At 44.0% G+C, this 26,835-nt stretch overlaps 1 protein-coding gene across 2 annotated transcripts in view; it reads left to right on the forward strand.

The window, feature by feature from the left end:
• The window catches only part of TNFAIP8L3 (TNF alpha induced protein 8 like 3), a 42,973-nt gene extending 17,493 nt beyond the window's left edge, over window positions 1–25,480 (forward strand). The window contains exons 1-2 of one of the 2 annotated variants that reach the window (XM_042252465.2): window positions 17,753–17,954; window positions 23,961–25,480. In XM_042252465.2, coding sequence (XP_042108399.1) covers window positions 17,852–17,954; window positions 23,961–24,523 — 666 coding nt within the window. In that variant the 5' untranslated portion in view covers window positions 17,753–17,851 and the 3' untranslated portion in view covers window positions 24,524–25,480. Of the gene's footprint in view, window positions 1–17,752; window positions 17,955–23,960 lie in introns of those variants that run through there. The other variant, XM_027971837.3, reaches the window with a different exon arrangement.
• The last annotated feature ends 1,355 nt before the right edge of the window (window positions 25,481–26,835 follow it).

Below are 26,835 nucleotides of genomic sequence, written 5' to 3' on the forward strand. Positions count from 1 at the left end.
AATGGCTGAGTAATATTCCATTTTATATTTGTACCACATCATCCTTATCCATTCCTCTGTCAATGGACATTTAGATTGCCCCATGTCTTGGCTATTGTAGATAGTGCTGCCATAAATATTGGGATGAACGTTTCCTTTTGGATCATGTTTTTCTCCATATATATACCCAGGAGTGGGATTGCAGGGTCATATGGTAGCTCTATTTTTAGTTTTTTAAGAATCCTTTATACTCTTCTCCATAGTGGCTGTACCAGTTTACATTCCCACCAACAGTGTAGGAGGCTTCCCTTCTCTATATACCCTTTCCAGCATTTACTGTTTGTGGATTTTTTTATGAATGCCATTTTGGCTGGTGTGAGGTGATACCTCCTGAGGGCCACTTGGCTTGCAGCAGCCAGAGATGGCTGCCCCAGCCTTCTTGAGCCTCCCCACCTGGAGAGTAGCCCCCTTTAATATTAAAGAGCCCAGAACTTTGAGAAAAGCTGGCTTCCAGCTGTGGCCTTCTGACCTCTTACCTCCACCCCAGGAGCAAGTCTTTCTAACCTCCCTTCCAGCTTGTTTCCCTGGCCCCAGATCTCTGCTTCATCCTTAGTGCTTTGCTTCCCTGAAGCCCCTCCCACCTAGGTGTTCCTCTCCATTTCCTCTGCATTGATCCTCCCACCCATCCCACAAGCCCTCCAGAGTGCAAGAGGGACTATAGCAGTGGAAACACCAAGATAAATGGCTGTGACTGGAGACTTGTTATGAAGCAAAGATATTAAAAGCTTCCAGAGAGAAAAACCAGGCTCTTAACAATGCACTAGTCAGAGAAAACCATAAGTCAAAAAGATACATGCACCCCAGGGTTCATAGCAGCGCTGTTTACAATAGCCAGGACATGGAAGCCACCTAGGTGTCATCCACAGAGGACGGGGCAGAGAACATGTGGCGCATAGACAGAATGGACTATTACTCAGCCACTAAAAAGGAACAAAGCTGGGTCATTTGCAGAGACATGGATGGTCCCAAAGTGTCTCATACAGGGTGAAGTAAGTCAAAAAGAGAAAACTAATATCATATAGTAATGCATATATGCAAAGTCTAGAAAAACAGTATAGATGATCATATTTGTAGGGCAGAAATAGAGACACAAAGGTAGAGAACAAATTTATGGATACCTGGGATCGACACATATACACTACTGATACTATGTGTAAAATATGTAACTGATGAGAACATACTCTATAGCACGGGGAACTCTATTTAATGCACTGTGGTGATCTGAGTGGGAAAGAAGTCCAAAAGGGACAAGGCACATGTATACGTATGACTAGTTCATTTTGCTGTAGAGTAGAAACTAACCCAATACTATAAAGCAATTATACTGCAACAAAAATTAAAGACAAACGAAAAGCAAGGCACTAGTTTTCTACATAGCTGAGGACTAAGCGACAGAGTTGCAGTATCTTTGAATTCTCAAGGCGAATGATTGGTGAGAGAGTTCTGAGCGCAGTCAGACTATCAGTCAAGTGTGCGAGGTAGACTAAATCATTGCATGATAAAGTAGATCTCAAAAAAATCACCTCACTGTGCTCCCTTCCTTAGGGAGCTGCTAGACTAGGGGTCAGCCAGCTGACATCCCCAGGCCAAGACGGGCCTGTCACCTGTTTCTGTGCATCCCACAAGCTAGAAGCATTTTTACTTTTTTTAATGGTTACATTGTAAATGGTTTTATAGGTACTTTTTTGTACTTTTGGCCCTTAATCTCTGGCCCTTTAAGGTAGTTTGCTGATGCATATACTGGACAAAGTGTTACACTGAAATGGGGAGCAAGTTAAGAAAGAGAAAGCTGTGAGAACCAAGAAACAGGAGATGGATACAGGAAAGAAGAAATGAAGAATGAAGGAAGAATTGGGCTGAGAGCCTGGAGCAGGCTAAGAGACCTTTGCACCCAGATTTGAGCCAGGGCACACAGCGCTCCCAGAGGCGTCTCCAAGAAAGATTAGTTGATTTGTTTGAACCTGTTGTGAAACACTTTATATTCTGCTTAGAACTTTAAGAGTGAATTACTACCCAGTAGAGTGAATTACTGCCTGGTAGATAGAAAACTAACCAAAAGAAATACAAGGCAGTGTTTAACTCCTGGGAAAACAAGATGAATAAGAAAGGAAATGCTGTCATGGAAGTGACAGAATATATATGACTCAGCTATGAATGGTATCTCTATCACAGAAATGTAAGCACTTAAGTTTGATTTAAACAAATATTGAAATAGAACCAAACTGGAAGGTGGAAGGAGAAATGAATGGAAAAGACAGCTAAATTCTCACCTTCTGTGAAAGGAAGTTAAACATAATTATTAGTAATTGCTAATAACTAGTAATTATTAGTTGCAACGGTTATAAAGTGTTTTGCCTCCAGAAAGCCAGCATCAGAAGTAGGCCAGTGTCTACAGCACTATGAGCCTTATAGAAGGATTTAACTTTTTAAATAATGTACCTGTATTACTTTGAAAAAAGACTTTTAGAAATAAAATGGTAAAGAAAAGTAACTGGTCAGCTCAGAGCGACCATGCCCAGGTGGGGAAGGGGCAGTGTGGCAACCTCAGGCCCCTGTGTGGAGGAAGCAGGCATTAGAGTCCTGAGACCTCACCCGCTCCAGTTATCATTATTGTTCCTGACATGAGCATGAGTGAATTTCAATAAAATGTCAAGACTGTTAGCCATTCATTCACACAACAGTCTCTATGTTTCAATCCCTGGCTAAAGTTGCAGTGTTAAACTAATGATGATTCCTGCCCTCAAGTTGTTCACAGACTGGTGAGATATAAAGTCACTCATTCAACCAATGGATGATTGCTCTCCATGGTGATAAGAATATAACAGAGGGAAGAGTAGTTGCAGAGAAAAGTTGCTGAGACGTTAGAAATCCTTCGGGGAGCCCTGGAGGTTATTGAATAGGAACTGGCGGTGAGGGCAGAGCCAAAGTTCAGGCACAGGGGAACTGAATATATAAAGGTGCAGAGGGGACCCAGACATGACAGAGCAGGACAAGCGACACCTGTGCGTTGCCTGCAATCAGGAGCTCAGAGTCTGTGGAGGATGAAGCTGGAGAGGTGAGCTCAGCAACCAGCATCCCATGCTCAAGAGTCTGGCCTCTGTCTTCAAGTCCATGGAAGCCAGCCAGTCAATTGATGTTCTCCCTGGTGGAGGAGCATCATGAAAGCCAATTCTTAAGCCCAGTGTGGAAAACAGAAAGGAAGCTGGGGCAGAGAGATGAGTGAGGAGACAGACAATCATTTGGGTGAGAAATGATGAGGTATTAAGGTGTTGTCAGTGAGACAGAGAAAGGCAGATACATTTGAAGACGTGAAGAAGGCTGAATTGACAGTATAATGCCCCCTTAGATGCGCGAGGTGAGAGAGAGAAAGAAGGCAAGGATGACCCCCACGTTCTTGTCCAGACACTGAGCAGGCAGCAAAGCCACATATAATACAAGGAGGAGGCTGCAGAGGGGTGGGAGAAAGGGGCTGAGGGAAGCTCTGAGCATGAGGCCTGGGAATCTAGGTGGAGAGGGCTGGCAAGCAGTAACATGTGGGGCTGGGCCTCAGCAGAGACACCTGGGCTGGGAGGTGTATCGGGAAGAGCAAGGCGTGACATCTCACATTCTGAGACAGTGTGTGGCAAGAGAGAAAACGGTCCTGAGCAAATGGAGAACACCCGGGCCTCAGGCCTGGGCAGAGGGAAGAGGTGCCCTGGAAGAGGCTGTGAAGAACCGAGACAGGGGAATCCAGAAAGCAGAGACCGAAGGAGCATTGCAGGATGTTGGAGGTCAGGTGAGCCAAGGCCCGAGTGTGTGTCGCAGGGTGCCACAGGCATTCCCTGTCCCAGAAATTACAGCAGAGGTAACATATCTGACCACACCCACTGATGCCCCATAGAACCCCCTACTCCCATGCTATGACAACAAAATGTCCTCCCATGTCCAGTCACTCCCCAGGAACAACTAGAAAGTGACCTCGGGAGAGCTGATGCCATTGAGTGTGGGGTGAAAGCCAGGGTAGGACAGGACCGCAGCGCCTCTGTCCTCTTGCAGCTGACCCTCCTCAGGCCTCTTCCTGGGGCCCCGGGCTCACCCTCTTCCCCATGACATCACTTCCTGTGCTGACCAGTCAGTGTTGGGGATTGAGGCTTAAATCTATCATCGAGCTTCTTCTATGTGCCGGGGACACCATGGCGGACACAGCAGTCCTGGTCCCCCTCTCCTGGAACTTGCAGTGAACGAACACGTGATGCCAAATGGAAGGTCCCTGAACAGGCCCCAAGAACCGAGTTTGTTCTGGAGAAGAGGGCTCAGAGGAGAGGGGAAAGGAGGACAGCAAGGGATGCTTGGATCTGGGGAGAAGATTCACTGAGCCATGGGTGAAACCGCGAAAAGGATGAGCCAATCTCTCTTGGGGGCAGAGAGGTGGGATGACAGGGCTGTGGGCCTGGTGAGAGGAACGGGACCTGGCATGTGGGACACAGCTCCCGTGTGCAGCTGCGTCAGCACAGGGCAGCCCGCAGGCGCTGGCTGTCTGCGGCTTGGTCTGCGGGCGCTGAGGTCAGCACTGGGAGAAGCCTGGGGGAAAGTCTGCTTTGTGGCGAGGACAGGCTGACATCTGACAGAGAAGTCAAGGGCCCTGGGGCTGGAGGGGGGAGGGGGGAAGAGGGAGGTGTAATTTTGGAGGAAAGCCACAGGAAAGGAAAGCTGGAGCCTCCAAGGTCCATGCCCCAGGTTTTCAGAAGGACAGAAAAGCAGGAAGCATTCCACTATGGAAACCACTGGCAGTGCAGAGCTGAGGGAGAGCTCAGAGGCTGGAGGGAAACCAGTGTGAAAGAAGGAAAGCTGAGAGAAAGCTGAGAGTCTCTCCCACCGGCAGGGGCTCTATCTCAACAATGCCCAGTGGGGTTTTTCAATGGACTTTAAAACTCAGTTTCTGATTCTGATGAGGTTATTATTAAATTGAGAATATAAAACAAATGAGCAGAATCATCTAGTCCAACTCCCAGATGTATAAACCAGGAAGGTGAAGACTTGGGCCCACAGTACACAGGGAGTGCCCTGGGGCTCTTTCCTCCATTCCTCTGCTGTGGGCTCATGGAGAGACAGGACCCAGGTCAGCTCCCAGTTTTCCCTGTATTGGGGATTTCCCCCAGACTTGGGGATCAACTTCATAGCCACAGCCCTGGCATCCTGGCTCCCCAAGATAGCAGTTATCAGCATCTTAGAGTGACTGGTGCCTAGTGACTTGATTTGAAACAGTGAAACTTTTTGGTGGTACTGTCATATTACCATGCTGCTAAGTCACTTCAGTCGTGTCTGACTCTGTGCGACCCCATAGATGGCAGCCCACCAGGCTCCCCCATCCCTGGGATTCTCCAGGCAAGAACACTGGCGTGGGTTGCCATTTCCTTCTCCAATGCATGAAAGTGAAAAGTGAAAGTGAAGTCGCTCAGTCGTGTCAGACCCTCAGTGACCCCATGGACTGCAGCCTTCCAGGCTCCCCCATCCATGGGATTTTCCAGGCAAGAGTACTGGAGTGGGGTGCCATTGCCTTCTCCAATATTACCATGAAGTATAAATAACTTTCTTTGGAGGCTTTTACTGCCTTTGAGACAAGTATGGAGAAAGTTTAATTTAGAAAAGAAGCCTCAGAGAAAGACACGCTTACGGGCAACTTCCAGAAAGGCAAGTCTCCACAGCTACTCTCTTGTTCAGAATGGTTCCTTCAGAGGTGGGGTACCAGCAGAACTAAGGCACCCAGCCTCCAGGGACCTGGCAGGAGAGCAAGCTATCCACCATCCCAACTCCCCTCAGCAAACTGGGCCAAGTAGGACCATGGCACCAACGGATTTCCAAATGTGTCTCAACTCATGTCTCATACCTCAGATCCATGAACAACAAGAAAAAAACCAGTTACTCTAGAATACCGTTAGGGGGTACTATAAGTCATATTACATATGCCCATTTCCTGTTCATATTGACTGAAATCCAAAAAAGTCATTGTACAAAATTCTTATTTCACTAAAAAAAAAAAAAATTAAGTAGAATATTAAGCAAGGCATAACACTGGCTGCCAAATCATCTCCCATCCAGAAGCACCTTCTGTTTCTTCACCCTCGGGTGTTTCGACGTCCCTAGTACAGCAAATTGTTCATCTTTTTTAAGCTCACTAAACTGAGGGTTAACATATTACTGTATTAATCTCATTATAGCACCTTCTAAGAGCATCAGTGCTTTGGGCTTAAGTACCCACTGTCTCAGCCCATATTTTGTTTATTTGTTCCAATATAGATAAGAGTTTGTTTCCTTTTATTGCCTGCTTTAAAAAAAAAAAAAACTTTTTAGGCTTTATAGCTGTCCAAAAATGGGAGAATTCCAAAGACTGACATTTTTATTGCATCGGTCTGTTTACTAATTTCACATATTACCAAGTTGGCATCCTCCCACGGCTCTGAATGTGGCATCCTACTGGCATCCTTGTTAGCAGTCTGATGGCCTGAGCCTGAGTGTTTGAGCGCCTGCCTTGGTGAACAGTTTGGGAGCTGCCAACAGAGAAAGAGAATCACCCAGAGAGACAGACATGTCCTGCGCTATTCTGATCCCCAACAGCTCCTGAGTATTAAAATAGCCTGTGAGCGTGAAGGGCCGTGAATGGGGGAAGGCTCAGGGGTGGCAGGAGGGGTGGATGCTGCTGCCATGGAGAGAGGGTTCCTGCTGGAATTGAGCACTGAGGGTATGATGGGGTGAGGCATCTTGGCCCCCAGGTGCTGCTGCTGCTTGTGGAGGCACAGACAGAGCCTGACTGGACCAGGCAGACACCTCTGTGTGACAGGCAAGGGATGGAACTCAGTCCCTCAGCTGAATTCAGTACTTTTTTTTTTTAGTGAGATCAGTTCAGCCTGCACTTTGTGAATACATACCTTATTCCAGAATGTATCTTGAACAAATAGAATCTAGGCCTCCAAGTGTGAGAAAAGAACAGGCTAAACCATTCATCCAGACATTCAGGTAACATTTATTGGACTACTTCTGCTTGATTGACACTGCCCTAGGCGTGAGGTTCACACCCTCCCGAGCATCAGCCCCGTCAGCGCCCAGCGCCAGTCACAGCACAGCAGCACAGGGAAGGACAGGGAAAGGCGGGCTGCACTCAGGCGTGAGGGCCACCGTCCCTGGCTGGGAGGAGGCCTTCAGCTGGAACAGACAAGCTGTGGCTCTGCCCCTTCCGCCCAGACAGGGGTCCACTGGATTCACGTGTGCACACGCGGGGCCCCGGGCTCCACCCTCATGGAGAGCCAGCTGGGTGGCTGGTGCTGTTTGGTTCTTATCTGCCTGGCTTTCTTCAGCCAGCTGGGCTAGGGCACAGCCATCCTAGTGAAGCCACCCTGTGGCTTCTGATTTCAGTATGACTGCTGACTGACATGGACAAGCAGGCCTCCAGTGGGAGGGCTGGAATTGGGGTAAGTGGAGCCAAGGAGTCTGCTTGTGGGGCTACCTCTGGTTGTCACCTGCCATATCCTGGCTCAGGAAGGAGCATTAGGAGGGAATACTGCCATTTGCCAAGAGACACCTTTGGACATCCTCCCCATCTTCATGCTCTGTAAGGCTTGGAGGGCCGCACTCTGAAAGGAACACTCAGGGACAGCCTCTAGTGGACTGACAAATTTTTATTATCCAGCTTTCACAGATATATGGTCTCAGGGAGCAGAGCATAAAGCAGACTTGCACTTAGCCTTTCTCAATAAAACATCAAAGCATTCAAGCATAAAATACAGTTCCCACCGCCCAAGCCATAACATGCTAAGTCACTTCAGTCGTGTCCGACTCTGTGCGACCCCAGAGACGGCAGCCCACCAGGATCCCCCATCCCTGGGATTCTCCAGGCAAGAGCACTGGAGTGGGTTGCCATTTCCTTCTCCAATGCGTGAAAGGGAAGTCGCTCAGTCGTGTCTGACTCTTCGCGACCCCATGGACTGCAGCCTACCAGGCTCCACTGTCCATGGGATTTTCCAGGCAAGAGTCCTGGAGTGGGGTGCCATCGCCTTCTCCGAGCCATAACATAGCTTTGGCGAAACTCTAAAGGGAGTCTTATCATGAAACAACAGTCCTTGCTCCCAGAAACAGGTGGTCAGAAGGAAGCCTCTGAACACCTCAAGGCCGGGCGTATGACCCTTCATCATCCGTTCCCAGCCTTGGGCACTCGGTAACGCTCATAACCCTTTGTTATGCTCGTCCTAGCTTCCAACCTTCGTCATGAGTGGAGCAAATACATTTTCAGTATTTGCTTAAAGCCTTCCAGCTCCTCCACAGTGCTCCCTGGTGCTAGGTTATTTGTTACTGTCTCCAGGTCCTTTGTAGCAAAAACTGTGAACAAATTAAAGTCTTTCAAGAGAGAATTGGGAGAGGAAATGGGAAAATCAGAGCAGGGGGAAATTATATCATCAAAAAATATATAATCTACTTATTGACAGAGAAAGATATCCTCAGAATGCTAAGTGAAAATGCAGATTAGAAAATAGTAATCATTGTTGCCATGTTAGTGAATATGAAAGTGCTTATGCCTGGGAGAGTGTTTTGAAGAATATATATACATGCTAACCATTATGCCGATGGGATCATGGGGTGCTTACTTTCTTCCTTTAGCTTATCTGCCTTTTCTGATGGTTCTCAGGGCTCATGTATCATTTTTATAATAAACTTATTAAAGAAAGAAAATATTTTGAGAAACAGCTCCTCAGTCTCCCCTCTTAAAACAAAACAAGAAGAACAGTATTAAAAATTATGCCAGTGGGTAGTGTTTGTCTCTTTACTCCTGAGAGTGATCTACCATTCAGAATGACTACCTACTTTGTGGATGCTCTAGGGAAAGTAATAAAACTCTAAAGATTTTGGATTAAGATTTTAGATTTTAAGCTCTCAAGAGCTTAAAGTAGTTGTTAAATAAAAAATTATAAGAATGTTCTGTTTTAGGGAATTATTGCTCTTCTACACCAGGAAACATTAAAGAAATTGATTCTTCATTCATCCCTACTCTCAGAATAAACAGTAGTCACAAGTGGCTTTTATGGACACATTTTACTAACCCTTCAAAAGACCATTCATCCTTGTCTGACATGTACAATCTCAGAAAACAGAAAAAGAGAAAGCAACCCAATCCATTTTATGAGGCTAGTTTACTCTGACATCAAAATAAGACAAAGACTATAATAGAAGAAGGTTATAGACCAGTCTCACCTTTGAGCATAATTGCAAAATGCTGACTGTGATATTTACTAATAGATTTCTGCAGTATATTAAATACATGACCAAGTAAAGCAGCTTATCCTAAGAATGCAGTGATGATTCAAATTAAAAAGTCTCTAAATAATTGGTTAAATAAACATATTAAGAGAGACAAGCCATATTATCATCTCAGTAGGTACAAAGAAAGTGTTTGATAAAATTAGATACATATTTTTACCTTAAACAAAGCCTTAGCAAACTAGGAAGAGAAGGAAGGTTCCTTAACTTCATAGCAGCATCCATCAAAAATCTACAGCAGACAGTATATGTGGTGGGAAATATTATTAGAAGCAACCCTGTTAAAGTCAGAAATGAGACAGGGATGCCAAATACCACCCTTACTATTCAGTATTGTACTTCAGTTTCCTACTAAGGCGATAAGGCAAGAAAATGAAATAGGAGGTAGACGAAAACAGTCATTTTGTGCAGGCAATGTAGCTGTCCACATTAAAAATTACAAGCAGTGCTACATAAAATCTATTAGGACTCAGAACTCAACAAAGTTTTTCAATTGGAAACAAATATACAGGGATCAACAGACATGAATTTGAGCCAACTCCAAGAGGTAGTGAAGGACAGAGGAGCCTGACATGCTGCAGTTCATGGGGGTCCCAAAGAGTGGGACACAACTTAGCAACTGAGCAACAGCAACAATACAGGAATCAGTTGGGTTCCCATGCATTATCAATAACCATTTAGAAAATATAGTAGAAAAAAATTACACTTAGAGTAGCAACCAAAACTATATGGTACCTAGAAGTAAACCTAATGAAAGATATGCAAGAGCTTTATGGGTGCGACTGTAAGACCTTATTGAAAGACAGAGAAGATACTCTGATTAAATGGAGAGATATATCACGCTAATGAATGGGAAGCTTACTATCATAAACATATCAGTTTACCTCAAATGAATACAAGGTGTTCATTTGGTCAAATGACACTAAAATTCATTTGGAAGAGTAAAGGCAAGAATAATCAAAACAATTTCTAAGAAAAATAAAATGGGGGGAACTTCCCTATGGCCAATCAAGACTTACTATAAGTAACAGTAATTAAGACAGTGTGGTATTGGTGTTGAAATAGACAAAATGATCAATAGAAGAGAGTAAAATACTCAGACCTCTGCAATATGGAACTTGACAAGAAAAAGGTGGTCTGGCAGATCAGTAGCAGGCAGATGAGCTATTCAATAAATTGAATAAATTATGAGGAGAAAAATATACCTTCTACAGTACCCACAAGTAAATTCCAAATGGATTAAAGACCTTAATGTGAAAAACAAAACCTTAAAACTTTTGGGAAATATATGAGACTCACTTATTGCCTCATGGCAGGAAATAATTTTTTTTAACACAAAATAAAAACCACTTCCCTGTTGGCTCAGATGGTAAAGAATCTGCCTGCAATGCAAGAGACTTGGGTTCTATCCCTGGGTCAGGAAAATCCCCTGGAGAAAGGAATGGCAACCCACTCCAGTATTCTTGTCTGGAAAATTCCATGGACAGAGAAGCCTGGTGCGCTACAGTCCATGGGGTCACAAAGAGTTGGAGATGATTGAGCTACTAACACTTTCACTCCACTTTCACAAAAACCACTAACCATAAAGGGAAAGACTGATAAATTTAACTATAATAAAAGTTTGAATTTCTGTATAGCTGAAGACACCATAAACAAAATTAAAGGGTAATGTTACAGACTGGGAGGAGATTTTCACAAGTAATGTGAGCAGCAGAGATTTAGAATCCATAATACATAAAAACTCCTACAAATTAACAGGAAAAAGACACACAATCCAATTGGGTGGGAAATGACCATGAAAAGAAAGTGAAAGTTGCTCAGTTGTGTCTGACTCTTTGCAACCCCATGGACTGTATAGTGTATGGAATTCTCCAGGCCAGAATCTGCAGTGGATAGCCATTCCCTTCTCCAGGGATCTTCCCAAGCCAGGGATCGAACCCAGGTCTACCACATTGCAGGCAGATACTTTACCAGCTGAGCCACCGGGGAAGCGGGAAATGACTATATGAATAAGTAATTCACAGATGAGAAAGGCCTAAATGCTCAATATACACAAAATATATTGACTCTCAGTGACAATCAGGGAAATGCATATTAAAATCAGGTACCATTTTGTTCTTAACAAATTGGCAAAAATTTTAAATCTGGATCTGAAGTGTTGACGGGGAAGTGGATCCACAGGAAATTCATACACTGCAGCTGGGAGTGAAAATTAGTGCAGTCTTGCTGGAAGCAGTTGGCAGCTGTGGTGCAGGATCTGGCAGTGCTGGCCTAGGTTTAGAACCCAGGAGGCTATTGTGTGTGTGCACAAGGAGATGCGACTTGGACTTACTTTCTTACAGAAAGTGGAAATAATGTAAATGTCCATCAACATGAAACATGGATATAGAATATATTCATGTAAGCAATGAAATGACTAATTAGATCAATCTTGCAAGAATGAGGTTGAATGAAGAGACGCAGAAGGATCTGTGTAATGTTATACCTTCATCTGAAGTTTAAAAACACTCTGAACAGTATAATGCTGATGTGTGCAGACTCATGAGGTAAACATATAAAAACATGGATGAGAAAAGACACACGGACTTCTGAAGCTGCAATTAGAGCTGAGGAGACAGAAGGGAAACAAAGTTGAAAACAAAGCGGGCTTCATCTCCCTATGTCTTTGAGGGCAAAATATTAAGGTTTGTTCCATATGTGTGGTGACCATACAAGTAAGGTTTGTTATATTATCTTCTGTTTTGTCTATATATTTGTAATGCTCCGTGGGTTTGTAAAAAAATTAATTCTTCTGAGGAGAAAACCAGCTCAATCTCCATGTTAAAGTGAGCAGTAATTCAAAAAAGCCTTTAAACTAATTGGTGTTTATCACCTCATGAATGGCAGGTTAGTGTGGGGAGTTGAAGCACAAGACTCTAGGACAGCCCGAATCCAACTCTGCCACTTCCTAAATGGTGCATTTAAATGGCTACTGATCCTCACTTTGCACTTTCCTTGTATGTAAAATGATGATGGTGGTGGTGATCAGTGCCTGCGTGTTGAATTGTTGCAAGGATACGATGAGCTGCTGTGCATAGTGCACCACCTACATAGACTCTATTTTTATTATTTTATTATGCCTGAGTGTGACCTGCTGTTCAGGGAGACACACTAGTTATTTGTTAGAGGCAAGAGAGGTTGGGGGAGGGGTGAATAAGCTTTGCTTAAAGAAATCATATATCATAGATGTTGTTTTTGGTGAGAGTTGCTCTTCTACTGCTGTGAGACAAAAATATCTCTCAGATCTCCAAAATTAACCTGTTGAGTTGGAGATGATTCACCACACACACACACCCCCTACCCCAGTGACTTCACAAGTATCTGCTTCAGTTAGTTCTGTTGAGTAAAATTGTCACTCATTCACTTTTCAGAGCTAGCTATAAAATCAATATGGAAAACAAAGCCAGTATACAACTCTGTTCGAATACACAGAGTGGCCTCTCAAAAGGAAAGCTACATCTACCTTTAAGTTTTGATGAATAGGTGGTATTGTTCTGTCACATCATAAGACTGGCTTTTGGGGGATAATATTTTTTAAAAATGATGAAATGTAAATCTCAGTGCTAGATGGTGATTTTAATTGAGACCTATTTAATTTCTCAAATAAGTGAGAAATCACAGTCATTAGGGAACCAGGGACAATTTTCTAAAAGCAGATGCAGGGAGGCAAAGATTGCAGGCTTTGTCTAGAGTTGATTTGGCTCAACTTCAGCTGTCGTACTTAACTAGTCTCATAGTTTTAAACAAATTACTTAAATCTGCTGTTCCTCAGTTTCCTCATCTATAAAATAGGACTCACAGTCTTCCTTTTGCAGCCCTTTTGTGAGGATCAAATACATAGTATACACTACCTGGGGTACATAATCTGTGCTTGTAGTTAACATTATCCCTGACATGATTATTAACTGAGTTGCGAATTCCTCAGTGCTGAGGTGGGTGGATTGGGGGCGTCTAAGACAAAGTGAGATAATGAGCTAGAAGAGCTTACAGCTGACCCTGCCAGATTTCTTCACCTGAAATGGTTATTTCAAGGCCCAGGGATTTTTTTTTTTTTTTTTGAAATGAAAAAGAGTCTTCATCTTGAAGGTCATTAAATGTTGCCTTTGAAGTGTACTTATTCAGTGTGAGGCATTGCAACAGTCTGAATATGCTTTCCTATGAAGGCACCTTGTTTTGTCTACCATTGTTTTCGTATATTCTTTCTCAGCACCCTAAAACTTCCAATATAGCTAGGAAATTTCATCATGTCTGGTCCCCCCTCACTCCCCACCACAAAACACTCAAATCCTCATTCCTAATTGCTAGATGAATGAATCTCTAGGACTGAGCAGCCACCAAAAGTGAGCAGCTTTTGCTTGCTGAGCAGCAAGCAAAAGTCTGTGACTGTTCCTAGGCCTTAGCCAAGGGCAAGATTTTAAGGGCACCCCTTCCCTGGTGGCTCAGATGTTAAAGAATCTGCCTGTAACGCAGGAGACCCAGGTTTGATCCCTGGGTTGGGAAGATCTCCTGGAGAGGGGAATGGCTACCCACACCAGTATTCTTGCCTGGAGAATTCCATGGACAGAGAAACCTGGCAGGCTACAGTCCATGGGGTCTCAAAGAGTATGACCCCACTGAGCAAATAACACTTCACTTTCTTTCAAGCCCAAGCTAGAGGCAGGACTCAGGGTGGGTGAAGACGGGCTATTGCGACACCCTCTCCTCTACACTTGGTTGTCTCTGACAAATCAGTCCTTCCTCCTTCCACCCTCCACCTCAATCCTTTGTACTGAAACCTACCTGTCACTTCCTACCCTCATTTTAAAATAATCCGTTTTCTTGGTGGGGAGGTGGACCATGAAGTAGGAGAGGAGCCCTAGGAGGGCTGCAATGTGGCTCTGATGTGATCCCCAGGAAGCAGTGAGTAGAGACTACACTTTAATGAGGAATTTGCATTTTAAAGGAAGAACCTATTTATCCCCCAGGATCTTTCATTGGCTAATTATTTAAGGAAGCTAGGTCTTTTCACTGTCAACTGCTTGATGGATAGGGACTGGGTCTGAATGGAGAAATGGGAAGCTCAGGGCAGAACATGTCAAGCTGGAGATGCCTGCTGTACAGGCCCCCGGGACCCCTAGAACTCAGCATGCTCAGGCCTGAAGTCATCCTCCCCACACACGCTCTCCCAGATGCTTGTTTGAGTTGGTGGTGCCTTAATGTCCCCCACCTCATGTCTTCCAAGCTAGAAGCACTCAGCCTCACCCCTGACTCATCCATCTCCCCCAGAGTCACCCAGGCTGTTCCTTATTACCCTCACCCACAGTACAAGCTAAGATCAAAATCACTATGTGTCTGTCTTGCTGGGCTTCCCAGGTGGCACTGATGGTAAAGAACCTGCCTGATGATATAAGGTAGGAGAGGAGATGTTAAGAGACGCAGGTTTGATCTCTGGGTCGGGAAGATCCCCTGGAGGCGGACATGGCAACCCACTCCAGTATTCTTGCCTGGAGAATCCCCATGGACAGAGGAGCCTGGTGGGCTACAGTCCATAAGGTTGCACAGAGTCGGACATAACTGAAGGGACTTAGCACTCAGCACTCAGTGTCTTGCAAATTGCCACGACTTCCTACTGCCTTGGGGGATATCTTGAGGCAAGTACAAGTGTATGAAATCCATACTTCAAATAATCTTATTAGAATTTTTGAAATTTTTATAGCTCATTTCTTGTCTGATCTGATTAGATCGTTACTTTTACCTTATAATTTGGCTGTGGAAAACCTCTTTTGATGAGGAAGATAATCATTAGCTCTGCCATTTTCTTGCTACTCACTTGTGCTGGCATGATTAGTGTATTGTCTTCAGGCCTCAGTTTTGTTTCTTGCAAGAATCTTTTGAAATCATTGGTCCATTTCATAATGGTTAGTTTGCTGCTGCTGCTGCTAAGTCGCTTCAGTCGTGTCCAACTCTGTGCGACCCCATAGACGGCAGCCCACCAGGCTCCCCCGTCCCTGGGATTCTCCAGGCAAGAACACTGGAGTGGGTTGCCATTTCCTTCTCCAATGCATGAAAGTAAAAAGTGAAAGTGAAGTCGCTCAGTTGTGTCCTACTCTTAGCGACCCCACAGACTGCAGCCTACGAGGCTCCTCTGTCCATGGGATTTTCCAGGTAAGAGTACTGGAGTGGGGTGCCATTGCCTTCTCTGAATGGTTAGTTTAGTCAGAACTAAATAATATAAGCAGTAAGTCTATTTATCCAAGCTCACATAAACATATGCCAAAATAAGCCAAAACTGCTGAAATGGGACAAAGAAATAGAGATACACACTAAATACTTCCCCACCCCCTGGGGAATAGGGGGATCTTCTCCTCTTTTCTTAGACTGCCACACACCGGTGGGTCCCAGGGTCAGCCTGAATGTTAAATATTAGTAAAGCTTAATCTATCTCATTAGAAAACAAGGAATCAGAAATAAAATTCTAATGTTCTCATTTTTCACACCCCTTCATGGTGCCTGGTGGAGGCTGCTGCCCTTCCAAGCCATGGTGACTCACCCACGGGACCCACAAGCTGCTTGCTTCTTATTGCAGGTGGTGGAAATTTGGAGACCTTGGGTCTTCTCATGGGCCTCCCAGGTGGCTCAAGTTGTGAAGAATCTGCCTGCCAGTACAGGAGATGCAGGAGATGCGGGTTTGATCCCTGGGTCAGGAAGATCCCCTGGAGGAGGAAATGACAACCTGCTCCAGTATTCTTGCCTGGAAAATCCCATGGACAGGAGTGCTTGGTGGGCCACAGTCCATGGGGTAGCAAAGAGTTGGACATGACTGAGCTACTGAGCATGCAGGCACGCAGGGGTGAGCCCAGGGGCTCTGTCCTCAAGGCAGGAGAACATGACTAGTATAATCAGCTTTTCTGGGTGCCTGTGCAGGTGAGCAGAAGATGGGTGCTCATCATGAAAGTTCACATTCAGAGTAGTTTGTCGGGCTGCTCCATCTCAAGGAGACTTGCTCAAACTTTATTTCCAACAGCTAAATTAGGAGATTGGGATTGACATATACACACTATTATATATAAAATAGATAACTAATAAGGACCTACTGTAAAGCACAAGGAACTCTACTCAGGACACTGTAATGACCTATATGAGAAAAGAATCTAAAAAAAGATTGGCCATATGTATATACGTAACTGATTCACTTTGCTGTACACCTGAAACTAACACAGCATTGTGAATCAACTACACTCAAATAAAGCAAACAAAACAAAACAAAAACCCAGTGAAGTGAAAGTGACTGAGCGCCAGAAACCTGGACAATCACAGATCACCCTCTGCCCAGGTCTTACCCCTCCTCGTGCCCTGGGGACTCCCCTCCCCCCTTCCTTGTACTCTGGGCCTCCTACTTTGACAGATGGTGCTTATTAAGCACCACAGATTGTTTTTCTCATGGTACCCTCTCCACCCCTAACTTCTACTTAACAATTTTTAGCCTACTGTCTTCCTTGCCATTTTCCTAAGCTATTTACAGAAGTGAAGTGAGATCGTGTGAGTGCTGGCTATTACAGATAATTTTATAATTTTGACACAGCTATCCACACAGCCATATATGTTTTACACACACTCTTTAATCAGAGGTAGAGAAGTTACAAGGTCCTGAGAGTAAGAAGGAAAGAGCCGAGTCTGTCCCCCAGCCCCTCTCGGCCACAGCACATCCTGGGTTGATGCTCAAGAGTTCTTCTCTGGGCTGTAGCTGACAGCTGAGAGCCTGTCATCTTTCATAACCGTCATTTATTTTTCCCAGAATGTATCACCTTGCTCTTACCATGCTGAAGCTCATCTGCCTCTTTTCTGCCCACTCACCCTTCCTGCTGTTTATCACCACCAGCTTGGCATTTCACCATCCAGGAGAGCTTAGTGTTTCTACAAACATGGAAACATCACTTGTGCTACAGCTAAACATCATTTATAGAAGCATCAGCTCAGACTGGCCCCAACACTTTTCCATGCAGTAAAGGGTCCACTCAAATTACCTTTTGCATTCTCTCTTCAAACTAGTTCATTCCCATTGCCACACCATTCTCCCAACAGAGTTCTGGTATTTTTCCTTTCCTTGTAGTGATCCAAGGTTGCTTATTCTCAGAGCACTGACTTCATAATCATTTTATTTGAGTGCCTTCATCAATCTTGGTTTAAGGAAGCTCTTGTTTTTTTCTACAAGGATGGACTTTGCAGCTTTCTCAGTCTCATCTCCTTGTGCTAGTCACACAAGCTGCATAATCACCTTTCTATTTCCATTCTCAGACATTCTCAGGTACTGTAAACAATCCATTACTTTTCATGGCTGGGGAATGAGTACTGTTGTTTAAATGTAGTTAAGAGAATTGTCACTGGCTAAAAGAGCCTTTTTAAGGCTTGTATGAAGGAAAAAGAGAATAGTTTTTGCCATGACCTAGCAAAAACTAGGATAGTTTTTGCCATGACCTAGATCTTCTTGGTGTTTCCCCCAAACAAACACATGCACACTAGTTTGACCTGTTTTCCCAGGTATTCCCAGGGCACTCCTGACCTTGGCTTCCAAAGTTCACGCTCTTCCTCTCAGTCTGCAGTGCTTCTCCCTGGTGAGTCGCCAACATGGTCCCTCTGCAAGAGACGGAGACAGAAGGATGGGTGGAAGGAAACAAGTCCAAGATTTCCACATGCAAAAAGTCTGTCCCAAAGCAATTATCCTCCAATTAAAAATAAATTGAAAAAAAAATCTGCCCCCCACCCTCAAGCCCTCCCTTGGTACACACACTCTCCCCTGAATCGTGTGCCTGTTGGAAAGAGTATTAGCTCTCCAGCCCTCCCCCTGGGAGTTGTTAGAGTGGACCAGATTGGTGTCTTGATGCTATTTCATCAAATAAATAATAAAACTACACAGTTATTTTTACTTCAGGACTTTTCAGAGCCTTTAATAAGCTGTCTAGTGTGGCACAACATCAAAAGCCAGCCACAATATATAGTCATCTACAAACTCATTTAGCTGACCACGAAATCCTCTCCCCTGCAACATCTGACAGGACCAGTGTTCTGGAAGTAAGATACATGTTGGGGCGTGCCGTGATTGGTGGGTCCTATCTTTAGTAGGTTGGAATCATGCTAAACGTTAGAGAGCTTGTGATTGCTGGCCCTCCTTCTAAAGATTTTAGTACTGACAGTTTGGAGTAGAGTGTGGGAATCTGCTTGGTTGCTGTTTTTTCTTAAAGCTTCTCTCATAATTCGATGATCCGTAATCCCTCTGCTCTAGCCTCTTGATTGTTAGGCTTCAGAGAGTCAATACCTGTGCCCCTCCTGAGGGCTCAGCATAGAAGCTTGTACCACAAGTCCCTTTGTAGGTAAATAACATGTTCTTTTACAAGAGAAATTGCTGAGAACATATGTGGGAAACCACCCAAGGCCTTTGTGATTTGGAGGAAATTGCTGGCCTATTTCGATGACTTTAGAAACCACCTCCTGATATTGTAGCCATCCCCACCTATCCACATTCAAGTCCACCTTCAGAGCCCAGAGCTTCGACCACCTGTTCTCTCTCGTGCCAATTTGGGCTGTTTCATGTGTTAAAGTATTTTCTTTCATTTGTCTCTACCCTGCCTCCCTGCAGGACCATATTCAGAGTAGGACCCAATTAAATATTGGGGAAAGAGGGAAGGACGTCCCCCACAGCACTTCTACAGAGTTGAACAAAGAGTAAATGCTCAGTAATTGCAGAGAAACCAAGGGACAAAAGAAACCTTGGCCCAAAAGAGACCAAAAAAGGTCAAGATTGACTCTAGAATTAAAAAGCAAGTAGAGAAGTGTGGTATGTGTGGCAACAAGAGTAAGCATCTTACCCTGCTGAGATGATAGCAACTTCAACATTGTTCTTCATTTTTTAGGTCAATGATCTATGTATCATTAGTGGCTCAGGAAGAGGGTAACCAGCTTGTCCCAATTTGCCTGGGCTTTTCAAATTTAACACCAGAAGTCCACGATACAGGAAACCCCTAAGTCCTGACAACTCAGGGCAGTTGGTCACTCTACTCAAAAAACAGAGTTTGGTAACTAGATAAAACTGGGAAATGCTTTACCACACTCTGGGCTTCCTTAGTGGCTAAAGTGATAAAGAATCCACCTGCCAAGCAGGAGACATGGGTTCAATCACTGGGTTGGGAAGATGCCCTAGAGAAGAAAATGGCAACCCACTCCAGTATTCTTGCCTGGAAAGTCCAGTGGACAGAGGAGCCTTAATGAGTCCATGGGATCAAAAGAGTGATAGAACTTAGTGACTAAACAAGAACATTTCCACACTCTACTCACCTGAATTAGTTTCTACAGCTGCTGTAAAAAATTACCACAAACTTAGTGATTGAAGACTATATAAATTTATCGTCACACAGCTTTGGAGATCAGACATCCTGAATGAATTTTATAGCTCTGAAAACCAATGTGTCAGCAGGGCTGCATTTTTTCTGAAGGCTCTAGGGGGTAATCTGTTCCCTTGCCCATTTCAACTTCTAGAGGCCGTCTGTGTTCCTTGACTGATGCAGTTCTCTCTCCCATCTTTGAAGCCAGACATTACATCCCTTTGATCCTCTGCCCCCATCATCAAGTCTTTTTTTGACTCTCTCTTCCTCTTTCACTTATAAAGAGTCTTGTAATTGCATCAGGCTTACTGGCTAATCCGGGGTAATTTCTCCATCTCCAAATTCTTAACTTAGTCATATCTATGAAGTCTGTTTTACCCGGTAAGGTAGTACATGCACAGATTCCAAGACTAGGATGGAAATATCTTTGAAGTCTCATAGGAAAGAAATCTGTTTAATATTGCTTAAGCTAATGTTTTCCAAACCTTTTTTGATCAAGAAATTCTTTATTCAGGGAGTAGTATGCTAAGTAAAATAAGTCAGAAAAAGACAAATACTGTATGATACCCATTATACATGGAATCTAAAAAATACAACAAACTAGTGAATATAACAAAAGAGAAGCAGACTCACAGATATAGAAAACAAACAATCAGTTACCATAGTAACCTTCTTCCTTGGGAGAGGGAAGGAGGAAGGGCAAAATAGGAGTGGGGGATTAATAGATATAGACTATCATGTATAAAATAAGCTACAAGGATATATTGTACAACACAGGAAATTTAACCAATATTTTATAATTATGGAGTAAAACCTTAAAAAAAAAAAAAGAAACTCTATTCCTCTGAAAAGAACAGCACTTAACATCTCATGGAACAACACTGCTCTTATAAAAGAGCAGGATTCAAATTGGTGTGTGCACCATGGAGAGTCCAGAAACTTTCCATGTGATGAGCACATGAGGAGAGTTTTGAGGGAATTGATATCTAAGTCCAACTCCTCTTTCTCACTTCACTACTCTTCTAAATTTAACTGTCAGAACAACAATCTGAGGTCAAAGTGCAGTGAGCCTTCCTTCTTTCCACTGGTTCAGTCATGGAGTTCCCACCCATGAAGAATCTTATTGGAATAAATATGAATACATTTCACTGGGGTGCAAAACCTGGTCAAACAAAGTGATGACCTGCCTCTACTAATCTCACTTGAAGGTACATGCCCAATAAAACTACTTTTTACGTTTAGTATTTATAACAGTTTAATACTTCTACCCAAAATAAGTAGAGTGATAACTTTTTAAGGAATTTTTTTAAGGATTGGAGATTTTGATCACTAGAATTATCTTTTAATTTCAATTTCAATTTTTATGTATCCTTTGGTTATAGAGAATTATGGATGGCTTGATCAAATAAAACATTTTCAAGCATAAAAACAGATACTAAGTTAAAGTTCTCTAGATGTCATAGATATACAATTTTAAGTAGAAAAAAAACAATGTAGCAGCTCTCATTTTTAAAGAAGAGCTTGCTCCTGTCATTTTCAAATGGACAATAATGGATGTTATATCACTGTGGTGTGGGCTGTGTACACTGGATACTTTTAAAAGAATAAACACATTGTTTTTAAAGTATCAATATTTAAAATATCTAGACATGTAATCTATTTTGAAATTATAACTGTTTAACCATAAGGTGAAAAATACTTCCTGTCAAGTTAAAAAATATGCAAGGAGGTACTTGCTTTTCAAAATTCTTATGGGGATAGAAGAGCAAAAGGTGTGATGACCCTTTGGAATCTGGCTAGCAAGAAAGCCTTGGTAAAAACATCAGCTTCCCATAGTTCTCAGGGGTAAAGCCATGAAGCGCCTGGCTCAGAGCCAGTGTTCCCTCATTCAACAATAGCTGCCAAGGGCCACCTGGGTCCAGTGGGCCCACTGAGTCCAGTGGGGCTTGGACACGAACTCCCGTTCCCATAGAGCTTATATTTCAGCAGACACATAGTTAGTTGGTCAGTTGCTTCTGTGCTGCATTTCTAGAGTGCCTCTTCAAATATCTTCTCAAGTTTGGGGAATTGTGTCTACAAAGAAATGACTCGTTTTTTCATATTCCAGAACAGATCCATCTGGATTCCATTGTTTCCCAACAGAATAACCACCTAGGGAGGCATACAGTTATTTTGGTGACAGAGCCAAAGCTTAAAAGTCTGTAAGTTTCTCCTGTGGAATTGACTTCAAAGCATGCAGCACAATCTTTTAAATATCCTTAATGCTGGTAAATATTTGTATGGGGAGGAGGAATGTGATGTTTTGGGAACAAAGGTTATCTACACAAAGGTCTGATGACCATGGTAGATGATCAGACTGGGCAGGAATATTATTTGTCTCCAGCTCTGGAAGGGCATTAATCTCACAGTAAGGAAAAGTCAAAAATTGATGTTTCTTCCCTTCATACTGAGGCTGAAGGGAAAATCCTGGCTGTGTCAGGGTCACTTGCTCTGAAGTTACTTGAAGAATCTATGTTCTCAGACGTTCAGGAGAGCCTCCTGGGGCCATGGGAGACCCACGGTGCCTGCTTCTTTAGTTCTACTGATCCCACTTTAGTGACCCCACTCCAGGCCATGCCCCTGGGGCTGACAGCTGAAAGAGCTCCATGAGCAGGAGTAGCTGTCCTGGGAAAACCCAGGGCTGAGCTGGGAGGGAAGGAGCCAGTCCATGAGGGGGCATACAGGTGGAGGAAGAGCTGGAGCCTGTGTCTGAATCGTGTTTGAGTATTTACTGAGTCCGTGTTTGTGAGGCTTATGCACCCAGGGATTAATGGCATTCCATTGAGGGATGAATCCAGGGTGAGCAGAGGGGGTGGGATTGAGATGAGGAGGGGCCGGAGAGGATTGCAAAAGCTGGTGTGTGTGGCCATCTGTCTGTCCATGCTGCCTGTCACTTCCATGTAGCCACAGAGTGCTGGAAAAGAACTCCTGGGATCCTAGAGGGCCCTTAGTTCTCAAAGGGAAATTTATTCTGCAGAATTTCCCTAGCATTTAACTTAACAAATGCCATTCCATCCCTGTGCCCAGGACTTAGCTAGGTGCTGCGGGAGATGCTGTCTCTTTCCTCAGGCAACCTGACTCTCCTTGGGAGGATAAGAATGATACACATACATACTGTTGAATGAAGAGGCCAATGGGTTTCATTTCATATACCAGTTTCAGCTAACTGGTAACTTCATGGAGTATTCCATCCAGTCTAAGACCCCATCAATTATAAGAGGCCATTTTATATGCTCTTAAGAAAGAAGAAAATGTTTCCAATTAAATTACAAATGATTTCTTTCTTACTGCTTAGAGTTTTGTGTCCAATTTCTTATTAGAAGATTCTTTTTAGACTTACTTATACATAGTGTTTTTCCTTTAACATATATTGTTCTCATTCGTTCACAAAGTGGAAAGTATGGGAAATAAACTGGGTTTGATTTTTCTACATTTCCTCACATTCAGGGTACTACTTGGCAGAAGCATCTTTGCTCGGAGCATTGATGTCTGTTTCCCACACAGTGTAGTTCTCTGTCATCAAGAGCATTGGTGAGGCAACATTTCTTTCAAGAGTACTCATGATTTTTATTTCAAATCCCTGTCTCCTATTGTGTAAATTGATGTACACACAGGTAATGCAACCACAACACAACTACCACCTGGCAACAGTGATTATAAGATAGATCACTACTTCCAAGATATCAAATGTGAAAAAAATACATCTTAGACTCAATGAATATGGATTCTAAGACTCAGTCAAAAAACACTCCCATGATCAACCACCCAGGTCTGTCCTAGGAATGGGGTTGGCACTGGTGCTACATTCTTATCACTAAGCAATAATTTCCTCCTGTAAATTTGCAAAATTGAATGGTTTTCATTACAATAATTATTGTAGAGAGTTCTCCATGAACAAATAGATTCAAGGAGGTTTTCTGCATGAAGTAGGTCAAAAGGATGAGATCTGGCCTGGGCATGAGAAGACCATGTCCAGAATGGAAAAAGGACAATTTAAAAGGTTCAAGAAGGTAAACAGGCATATCATGTGGCAAGGACAGTGAAGTAACCAGACTAGGGTAGGGTTTCATAAAAGAGTCATGGGTTATGAAGGCATGAATTTTTGCCCCAAGAATGTAAAGTTCAAGTTAGTATATTTCACTTGTAGAAACCTAATCAAAGGTTCTCCTATTTATATAACTTTTATTTCTTTTCTTACCATAGGTCCTGATGTTTTTAGTTCAAAGAACCTTGCCCTTCAAGCCCAGAAGAAGATTCTGAGCAAAATAGCCAGCAAAACTGTGGCCAACATGCTGATTGATGATACCAGCAGCGAGATCTTTGATGAGCTCTACAAAGTCACCAAAGAGCACATACATAACAAAAAGGAAGCCCACAAGATCATGAAAGACTTAATCAAGGTGGCAATCAAAATCGGGATCCTCTACCGGAACAACCAGTTCAGCCCAGAGGAAGTTGTGATAGTGGAGAAGTTTAGGAAGAAGCTGAACCAGACCGCCATGACCATCGTCAGCTTCTATGAAGTGGAGTACACCTTCGATCGAAACGTGCTCTCCAAGCTCCTACATGAGTGCAAGGACCTGGTGCATGAACTGGTGCAGCGACACCTCACACCCAGGACCCATGGGCGCATCAATCATGTCTTCAACCACTTTGCCGATGTGGAATTCCTCTCCACCCTTTATAGCCTTGATGGAGACTGTAGGCCCAACCTCAAGAAGATCTGCGAAGGAATCAATAAACTGATAGATGAAAAAGTCCTTTGAATGCCTTCTCTCCTCCTGGACTTCACTGCATTCATGTCATGGCACCCAGCGTGTTCCACATGAGAATCAGGAAACAAGAAGAAACCCTTGTCAAAGATGCCTATGTCTGTTTTGTTCATCCCTCTAATGTTGATGCTAGGTTGAGCTCAGGTGTGTTTATCCTCTGAGCTATCTGCTGAGGTATGTACTTAAAATCTCCTTTGTTTGCAAACCCAAAGGACGTCTTCTCTCTCCTGAGCAGAAAAGCCACCCTGCTCACCAGGGTGGGCCCAGTTCACCTTGTGGAGTGGAAGGAGCCCTGGACCAGGGGTCAGAGTACACAGATTTGCTTCCCACTCCATCAGTTATGACTTTGTTCTCTGGATCCTGGAACCACTGTGCCTACATGCCTACCTCCCAGGGTTGCTGTGAGGATCAAGTGAGACTATGTTCATGCTTTTGATAACTCTAATGTGAGGTCTTACTAGTTTCTCTTTGGCATGTTGTGGAGACCAACCTGGATCTAGACTATCAGGCAGTGGAGGAAAGAACAATAGTTTCTAACAGGCTGGGTTTGCAATCTGTGTCGAGATGTACTGTTTCAAACACACAATTTCATTCATAAAAATGAATCCAAAGGTGTGAAAAAGTATAGCAGCAAAGTGGAAAAATGTTTTTCAAGTCTTAGATGTGCAGGTTTATGGTCCTGCAGGGGGGAACTTTCTGGGGGGTAGGGGAGTAGAGAGAGAGTCTCCCACCCATGAGGAAGAAGCAGAGAAGAACTGTGCTCACCCTGCTCCTGCAGGACGGGCCTTCCCCATCCAAGGGGCACCATCAAAGAGGCACAGGGAAGGTTTATCCCTGCATGCACAGGAGAGTTGGGCTGAATGAACCCCTGTCTGTCTTTCTTAGTCTTTCACAGTCATTTTGTGCTGTTTATTCTGGTTTGTTAATAAATTGGAATTATCCTTCAAACAAGATGTTTTTGAGTTGTGATTCAAAAATCAAATTCCTTGGAGTTTGGTACAGTGTTAAGAATGATGGGATTGAAAGGAGGAAGAAAATAAAGAGTAAGAGCTTTGCACTCAGACCCTAAGGGAAAGTAGCCCCTGGGGGAGCAGGTATAGGCTGAGAGCTGTGCCCCTGCTCAGTGGGGAGCTAGTTATGCACATTGTGACCTCCTTCCCCATGTGTCTTAAATCCTCACATTCACACAAAGTATTTAATGCTTTATAATGTTGTCTGGAGGACATCACCTTAAGAGACTTGCCCATCCAGCATCACCTCTGTCCTGTTATGCTTCTCTGGTATCTGATAATAATGCAAAAATACTACATTAGCTCAAGCCCCATGATTCATGCCCACCCCATGGCCTCTCCCTGGCAAGAGCATCAAGAGATGGTTTGTGGGCAAGTGTGAAAAGATGGCAGCTGAACCTACTGTGGCCGTTCAACCCCAACTGGCTCCCATGTCAACATCAGTATAAAGCATCCGGTTAAGTTCTTCAGCCACCAGCACTCAAAATTTGTTCATAGAAAAGATGTCTACTGGGTAATAGGGAATAGGTACAAGTCAGCCCCTGTCTTCCTGTTTGACAAACGTGGCTCAGCCCCTCTTCATAGTCCAAGGACCAAACAGTGATGGCCTTTGCACATTTGGGCTGGGGAGGCCATTGGTCATTTAGGCAGTGCCAGTGGAAGGGCTTCCCTGGAGGCTCAGTCGGTAAAGAATCCTGCAATGCAGGAGACCTGGGTTCGATCCCTGCATCAGGAAGGTCCCCTGGAGGAGGGCATGGCAACCCACTCCAGTATTCTTGCCTGGAGAATCCCATGGACAGAGGACCTTGGCGGGCTACAGTCCATGGGGTCACAAAGAGTCGGACATGACTGAGCAACTAAGCACAGCACAATGGAAGCTGCAGGTGACAGACTCCTTCCTGCCCACCTGCCAACTAGGCAGCAAGCAGCACAGCACTAGCCAAATTTTCACATATTGCCCTCCATGACTGCCTTGGTGTACTCGTCTGATTAAGCACTGCATGCTAATATGACGGGTGGTTCTAGAAGCAGGTTCTTTTTCGCTAAGTAGGTGGACCTACCTACCCAGAGAGCTCAACCCTGCCAAAGGAATAGGTAGAACTGTCTCCTCTTCATCTGAGACAGCAGGGAAAGAAGGCAGGATCCCCAGTCACAGAGGACTGCAGGTTCTCCCCTCTCCATATGTCACAGCATGGTCAGGGCACAGCAGAGCTGAGCAGGTTCTGAGCCATCAGCCTCAGAAGGAGGGGTCCTCCTTGTGGTGGTCAGAAAAGGATCAGCAGTTCCACGACCAGG

The sequence above is a fragment of the Ovis aries genome, chromosome 7 (genome assembly GCF_016772045.2).
Source record: "Ovis aries strain OAR_USU_Benz2616 breed Rambouillet chromosome 7, ARS-UI_Ramb_v3.0, whole genome shotgun sequence".
Classification (NCBI taxonomy): Eukaryota; Metazoa; Chordata; class Mammalia; order Artiodactyla; family Bovidae; genus Ovis; species Ovis aries.